Here is an 8,920-nt window from a genome sequence, read left to right on the forward strand (position 1 = left end):
TTGAATAGCCCGCTATTTCGGTAGCTGTTACTTTCGAAGCTGTCATTTTTTGACATTTGACAAGTAGAAACTACGCCATTAATAAAAATGGAACGATACACGCTTCAACAACGGATTGAAATTATTAAAAATCACTTGAATGAATCAAATGCAAATCATCTTGAGTGATGAGGCCCATTTCCACCTCGGTGGCTTCGTCAACAAGCAAAATTGTCGCATCTGGGGCTCGGAAAACCCAAGAGTTATTGTTGAAAAGCTTCTTTATCCTCAACGTGTGACTGTTTGGTGCGGTTAATGGTCCGGCGGAGTCATTGGACCTTACTTTTTCGAAAATGAGGCTGGAGCAACAGTTACGGTGAATGGATTGCGCTATCGAGAGATGATTAATGATTTTTTATGGCCGGAATTGGATGGTATTGATCTGGACAACGTTTACTTTCAACAAGACGGCGCTACGTGCCACACAAGCAACGAAACCATTGATCTTTTACGAATGAATATCAAAATAACACCTCTTATTGGAAAACCCTGTATAATAAAAAATATAATCTATAATTTTCAACAGATTTCATGATGTTTCGTTTTCTACCACTGTTACAACTTACAAATCCGTGAAAATATGTACCTAAAAGGGTTCCTTGTTGAAATTATCGCGTAATTATCTTGTACATATTATCGCGTAGGGGTTGCTTGAAGACCACCAAGGGAATTGAGGGTTCCCTTACGCCGCAAGCTGCCGACTTTAGGGGTCGGTATAATCAAACCTAATGAAATACACCGCAGTTTAATGCACGTTTAATTATTATGTTGATTAACAGCGATACAGTTTAAATATGAATTGGTTTTTAGCAGGCACGATGAGGTACGAAAATTGATGTAATTTCACGCTCTGTTAGATAAGCTTATATTTTTGTTTGTTTGTGTTTAAAAGGAAGCCATAAAAGACTCATGCGTTCATATGATCTAAATAAATATTAACAAAAAAACAACCCGTAAAAACTGACGGAGGATTAAAACTTTCTCTCCAGGGATTGGTTCTTAACTGCTGTGAACTTTTGAAATGTAGGTATACTTTAAGATTTCACACCAAAAGTATTATAGTGATTTGTTTTTGGGATATTATGCCGTGTTACGCTACCTCCTTCTTTAGCCAACGTTTCGGACAGCATTGCAGTGTCCATCATCAGGGCAGAAATGTAATCTAAGGTTGACATCTAAGGTCGTAAGGTTGTAATCTAAGGTTGTCACCAAATACAGACTGAAACTAAAACTACTTAACTGAACAAAAAACACCATCTACTATATTTATAATTCCTTTATACTATTCATAAAACTACATTTTAATAACATGTAAATGAAATCCTTAGCACGGGAGATCCCAGTGAGGATATCATTATATCATTTACAGATGTGATAAAGTAGTTTTGAAATTCTATTTCTAAACTTATCGATTAATTTTAATAATAATAATAATAGTTAATATATATAGCGCAGTTTTGTGAAATCTCAAATTACCTTCAACCATACGCCAGGACTTTTTACACCCATTGAGAAAAGGACATCTGGTAATTTGTCACTTGTACAATAGTGTTATAACCAGTAACTGGTGATGTAAATTATGACGCTAAATAGCAGATGGGCGGATGACCCAATTATGAATCATGACCCAAACAATTAACTCACACCAACATATTACAAACAAACACGTTGTATTATACTCAAGTATGATGTAATCTATGTCAATCGATCGCAAAAAAATCGCTAAGTTTTCTCCTAAATTTATAAAAAAAACACATTTGGTTCGGTTATTTAACATGTTATACGTATAAAAAAATTCAGCGTTTCTTTAAATGCTACTTTAGACATTTAGCTCTATTTTAAATGAGTTAAGCTTCTCTAAATAGTATAAAACAAAGTCTCTATGAGCGTCTGTCTGTTTGTGCGCTTGGTTCTTCTAAACTATGCAAGCTAAGCTTCCCTTTCTTAATCTTACTCATTACGCCTACATCAGCCTTGCACTCTTTGCGGATCTCCACATTTCTCACACGATCATGCATGGTTTTACACAAATACGACTCAGGGATTTCATTTCTACAGCATTCAGTCTATTTTCATCCTTTCTCTACCAGTTCCATGCCTCACTACCATACATCAGGGTAGGTACCAGCACTTCATTGTGGACTGCTAGCTTCGCTTCTTTGGACATTTTTTTGCTAGCGCCAACTGCGTTCAGTCCTTCATTAATGGAGTTACCTGCATTTACCCTTCTTTCAATATCTCTGTCAGCCTTCCCATCTCTCTAGAACATACTTCCTAAATACACAAACTCATCCACCTGCTCCAAGTATTCCTCATTCACAACTATATTGCACACTGTTTTTCGTACTCTCTTTCAAACACCATTACTTTAAGGCGATGCACTACGTCATGTAATAATTTAAATCGAGCCGATATCAATAACACCCCTACGTAGATGGCGATAAGGTTTAAATTCCCGCTTAACACCATCCGCCTGTTTTGATTTATGCTAGAAAAAAACATGGCCAAAAAGTGCCTCTTATTTTATTTTGTGGATATTCAGGCATAAATATTAATTTTTTTCCGATCATTTTATAAATAACTTAATTTGCCACATTATACAATAAAATAAAAACCGAAAATAAGTTCGTAAGTAGGAGATTTTGAACTTTAAAACAGTTTTCATAGGCCTTATACATTATTTTTTTCTGGCCTTATAAAAAGACTTATCTAAAAATACTCGATTATTTCAAAGGTCAGGATGTATTCTACTCGCAGTATTTAATTAAAGAATCTGAAACATTTCTAGGCGACCAAATTTTCAAACCAAAAACACATGATTTTGCATTACTACGTATGGCATCGCCTTAAACTTACTTATTAAGAGCATTAAAATAAAAAATTAAAATTATATATAAATTCAATCGAGTCAAAATGAAAATAATATATTCAATGTGGCAGTGTTGCCATCGTATTGTGTTTTTTATCCCGGCAACGATTGATGATTGCTAATTTATTAATATGAACGTACTAGTCACACACGTTCAGTTTTTCTTACAAAGCTTTCCTCAAGCAAGAACCCAAATGCTACTTATTTATAGTTTATATAATGCAAGCCGGCATGTACAATTGTACAAATACACATTGAATATATTATTATGATTGAACTGAACATAAAATTGTGTTATTTACATACAAATACGTATAGTGTGCAGTGTTGTACATATCATGTTACTTCGACAGCTATTACTGTTGTATGTGTTTTGTTATTGACACTAAAACACGCGTTACTTTACACTACCTACTATGTATTATACTATATATATATTGACAGGTCAATGGCTAAGTTGGCATTGCGCTTGGGTCCCACCCAGGCGTCGCTCAGTGGACTGAAAATCGCCTTTCATAGACATAGAGACTTGAATTTTCAAGGGTATTTTTTTTTAGCTAGAAATAGATTCTGCTGATCATTACTATGCTATAAAATTATATCCTTACACACAGATATACTACTATTTATTTGTATTTTTTTGACATACTTCGTATTGTGGCGCAACTTATGTAAAGCATTTGAGCTTTGTCTAGAAATTGTATGCTTTGTCTAGTTTACAATATTTTATTTACACTGCAAGCCAACCTTATGTCAGTGCCATACAAATTTTTCTTAAAAAATTGATAACTCCTTCATTTGTACACGCAATTGCTTCGTACGAAATTTTATAGCATAGTAGAAATTGTATGCTTTGTCTAGTTTACAATATTTTTTTATAGTTTACATTATAACAATCAAATGATGGTCTTAAATATATCGCACTGATTAATTTAAGAAATGAATTACTGTTTGCAAATAAATTTACAGACAGTCGAACTAATGCAAATCGGCTGAGGTACAAATTGCTTTTATTTAATTTATAATGAGGAAAGAAAGGAAAATAGACATTATTGACGCAACAGAATAAATGTGTGTTATTTATAAGTGTAATTGATACTGTACAGAAATGGATACATTTTATAATCAATGTTTTTTCATGGTTATTTTGACCTCCCAAAGTAGTCACTAATTTGACAGTTAGCGGAGGCTACGCTTTGACGTAATAGCAAGTAATTATCGCATTGTATATATTCTATAAATTTAACAATAGCAGTAGAATAATATCAGAATCAAATAAAAGGAAGCTACTAGCCAAAAATATGTATTATTCTTGGTATACCTTATATTGTAGGTAATAGGCATTAAAATCGCTTGACAAACGGAGTCTAGAAACGTTCGATTTCAAGCACAAACAGTTTTTTATTTATTTTGTAAATAATTTTAAAAGAAAGAAAAAAAGTTAATAATGTGAAACTGTCACAGATAATCATAGCTATAATACTGTATTTTTTAAAAGTTGTTTCCTTTACGCGTTCATACATTTCTATTGAAAAAAAAATTGTAGTTTACATTTACATTTTTTATTGTGTATTTTTTTTTTGTATTCTACAAAACGATAGGAAAACCTTCAATTTATCTATAGCATATTATTTGGTATTAATAATGTACACCAATTCGTTATTAATGTTATTATAAAGGTCAATCAAAAAAGTGATTTAGCATTAAGCTTTGCCCCCCGCATACCCAATTTATACCGATTTATAACAAGTTTCTCGTAAACTCTTTAAGTTTTTATGTTCCAAAAAATATATGTTATTTTTTTTAAGAAAGTATCTGTACATTTGTAATGCTAAACCTTAATTATATGAAATTCACTCGATAGAAAAAAATCGTAAAGTAAGCTTAGAAAATTATTTAAAACACGTTTTGTTCTGTTATTTAATATGTTATAGGCATGAAAAAATTCACAGTGTATCTTTAAATGCAACTAAAGCATTTTTTGAGAGATTTTTGCTATTTACCAGATGAGTCGTGTTTTATTAAATATATTCACAATTGTTTAATTCACTTAAAACAGTCGTTAAACAACTTAAACAAGTCTCTGCTTGCAATAACTTGCAGCCGATTTCACTTTTTAGTTAGCAATATTGCTACAGCACTAAATTCACGTTTACACAAATACAACGAAGGGAATGCTATCAGAAATCGTCGAACAACCGACCCGAACCCAGGAGAATCAAAGATTGGGAGAGTAAAACAAACCATGTTTTATTATTTGATTCTGTCAGATTTTTATAGATAGAATTTGTCTGCCGTCGCACCTGTAGATTTCCTTAACGCCCCCTAAATTTTTTTGTACCTTTTACTGCCCCCCCTGAAAGCCTCCAGCGCCCACATCGGGCGTTATCGCCCACTTTGAGAAAGACTGGAATATAGCATTAAACAACTTCTAGATCATTGCCATGATGCTCTTTTTAAATATGGTCGATTAACACGAAAAATGTTGCTGTTAGAGCAAATATTATTCAAGGTATGAAGAACACGGTTGATTGGCGAATTTTCTGCTGCCTTGTGTTGTAATTAGGTGTGTAGAATAGCGCTGTATATCGTGTACGTCTCAAATGTGTGTTACAACTAGTTAGGGATAGACTATGTAGAAATGTCAGATACTCTTAGCTTTTGTTGAAAAGATTGAAATGTACAATGAAAGGTATTTAATTGGAACCTGATTGAAGGGGCTAGCTTCACAAATAGCTTCCGACATCTTCACAGAGACATATTACTGATTTGAAGTATTGTTAATTTATTAAAAATCTGATCAAATTATTCGTATTCCCGTTAAAAACGAAACTATAAAAAATGATTTGACAAATTTCAGATCAAAGTATCAGTAAAGCACGAATATGCTATCAGGAAAGCGGAACACGTCTTCTTCAAAATAATAATATTTTCGCATCTCGTCCATTATATTTATTCGGACAAGAGCACCAACATGAACACGCGTTCAGATATGTTTAGAATGACTTTATATTTTATTAGGAAAATCCTCGTTGTTCCCCGTCTGTCTTTTCTCTTTCATTTATAAATCTTTTCCTACAACGCCTCCAAAAAATTTCTCTTTTTTCTAAAAAATCTATTTTTGTTTTCTTTCCAGTGTTCCCGGCAGCGACAAGACACCTCTCGACACCTCCAGCGATTCTGAGGGTGACTCGCTGGGCGGCCCGCCCCCGCCCTTGGGAGCCCCGCCGGCTTACGCAGCCGCCCCGCAGCCCTACCAACTGCACCACGCCCTGCCGCCCCTCTACGATCAGGGCTACCACCACTTATGATGCTGGGCAGGGCAGGACTCCTAGATGTAGTCTGACTGGATGAAGATGAACAAATGGAAGTTTTTATACAAGAATCTGTTGGGAGAGGCAGGAATGTAGATAACCTTATGTGAAATTCGGAATAAATCTCTTGGAAGGGAAGAAATTTCTCGAATAATCTATCAAAAACATCAATGAATAGGACTCCTAGATTTTGGCTGATTGGGAAATAGAGGATCATACTACAAGAAAAGTAAAATTCGTCCACTAGCTTCTTGAATTTGGTGTCATCGTAAAGGTATTAGTGCGTTATTAGCTACAGCGCTTTTACCCCGTGTATCACATTTAGTGTTGATAGAAGAATCTATTTGGAGAGGCAGAAAAGTGGTTAAACTATTGTAAAAACTGAAAGAAATCTCTTGGAAGGACAGAGTTCTAATGGAACCTTAAAAATACCAGAGGAATCTCTTCGGAGGTCAAAAATGCAGCTACGCTAATTACGTAGTACGGTAAAATCTATACCTTGATAGTCCAAAGGAAGACAGTGAAAGTCGCAAGACCAGTAATTTCACAACTGAACTTTTTAAAATGGAATCTAACCCCTGTGGCGTGATCATCTCATCGAAAGGATCCAGAAACCCTAGTAAAAGTCCTTGCATGAACCCAATCTAAACTGGAATTTAACGAAGAAAATATCTATGGATATCCCTTATGTCTTTGGAAAGACTAACTTCACAGTGATGGATATTAAGTCTCAGTCTTTCAATACCTTGAAGAGAAAAGAAGAACAATTTTTTTTTAGCTTTGAAATTAATTAAAACTTAAATCCCCACCCAATCTTATCTCTCGATGATTCTCGAGAAATCCATAAATGGAAGATAATATTAATAAACAATAATTAAACATACAATGCACAAATAAAAATACGAACAACGAAAATGACAGACAAAAACTTTAAATATGAAGAAAGACATTTTGCGAATACGTCAAGTGCTATAAAATAATTGTAAATTGAAGTGATAACTCAAAAAATGTGACAAAAATGGTTTTAAATCAAATGTGAATAGTTGTTAAACATTGAACTGTGAATGTTTACGAAAATGAACAGCAAAAACCCTTTTTTTCATTTTTTGGCTTTCCCCAAGGCATCTTGTTGGGTCCTGATTTAAATCAATTGTAACAATCAAACAATGGTCTTAAATATTTCGTTATTGTGAATTAATAGGTTAATTCAAGAAATGCAAAATCAGTGTAGATACGTAATATTGTTAATACCATTATTAAATAGAATACTTTATTAGAATTAAGTTTATTGCAATTTAGGTATTACGAACGGGCGCAGTATACTTACTAATATAAATAATAATAATATTGTAGACTTGAAAATCATTATCGCATCGTAATATTGTAGTAATTTATAAATACTATATTTAAGTGATTGGTGCACTTTTGCTAACATAAGCCATTTTTTGCTGAGGTTACTCAAATTTTGAAATTGGCTCTCTATTTTTTTCCTAAATTAACAATATTTTTCTTTTGTCATGAACGTTCTAGCGTCCAGCTTTAAATATCTGTCTATCTAATTTGGCAAAACTCTCAATGGGTGAGCTCTGGCGTCACGTAATTTATAAATTAAAGCAACTTCCTACAGCTCCTACCCGCCTTACAACGCTTGGCTGGTGGCGCTATTACTCCCCTACCTTTACACTGTACAGACATGGGCGCTCTTGTGAGGTGTCGCATTAAAAAAAAACATTTTCGGCTCGCAAAGACATTTCCGTCATGTGCTATGGATCTTTGATAAATATTATTTAACAGTTAAAAATATGTACAGATAAGCTACATAATATTTTTTATTTTATGTTTTTCAATTATTGTTCCATAACAAGATGATATCGTAAGAAGAGAGCGAAACCGGGTAGGAACCACAAGTAAAACAAAAATTACTGTATTATAATCTTCTAACCGTGTTAATTGTGATCTATGCTAAGGTATTCGATGGTTGGAATGGAGGATAGACCGCATGCTGCTGTTTCAATACTCCTAGCTGGTAGAATTTTCGTATATTCTTATTAGCGTTAAACTAATGTATACAATCTGTAGGCAAAGAAATTTGAAAATAAAAATTATGTTGGAAAATGTATTTATTGTTTTATTTGTTTTTTTTTATTCAGCTGACTGGGATTTAATGTGAGTATGTAGCAAATATACAGACAGATGAAATGCCAAATGTTCGAGTTAAAACAGGACTTCGCTAAGCTCAATCATAAGACGATCTAACAATATTGGCTAACTAACTTAACCATCACGCCGTTTTCCCGCAGGGATAGGCAGAAAGGATAAGCGCCAAACAACTCGGTCTTGGCACACACTCCTTGTCTCATTCACATTCATACATACTCTTCTATTATTCTGTCTCTCAAAGTTTCAGTACTCATGTATCTGATTCACTTGATCGTGCCATGTCTTCTTCGTGCGTCCCCGACATCTGCTAGCATTCACATTTGCATCGTGTATTCTCCTTACACTCCTTTCTTCGCTCATTCGCTCTACATGCCCAAACCACCTAAGCGTCCTTTCTTAATCTTACCCATTACACATTCTCATCAGTCTTGCACTCTTTGCGGTTCTCCACATTTGTCACACGATCATACATGGTTTTACCACACATTCGCCCCAGGGATCTCATTTCTGCAGCATTCAGTCTATTTTCATCCTTCCC

General features: G+C 34.1%; 1 protein-coding gene across 2 annotated transcripts in view; it reads left to right on the forward strand.

Annotated features, from left to right (window-relative positions):
• The window catches only part of LOC149409641 (protein sine oculis-like), a 102,920-nt gene extending 94,594 nt beyond the window's left edge, over window positions 1-8,326 (forward strand). For both annotated transcript variants that reach the window (XM_089649642.1, XM_089649641.1), the window contains exon 7: window positions 6,045-8,326. In XM_089649642.1, the coding sequence (XP_089505768.1) occupies window positions 6,045-6,219 (175 nt within the window). In that variant the 3' untranslated portion in view covers window positions 6,220-8,326. The remainder of the gene's footprint in view (window positions 1-6,044) is intronic.
• The last annotated feature ends 594 nt before the right edge of the window (window positions 8,327-8,920 follow it).

The sequence above is a fragment of the Hesperophylax consimilis genome, chromosome 30, assembly GCF_061612785.1.
Source record: "Hesperophylax consimilis isolate HC1 chromosome 30, BYU_Hcon_1.0, whole genome shotgun sequence".
Taxonomy (NCBI): domain Eukaryota; kingdom Metazoa; phylum Arthropoda; class Insecta; order Trichoptera; family Limnephilidae; genus Hesperophylax; species Hesperophylax consimilis.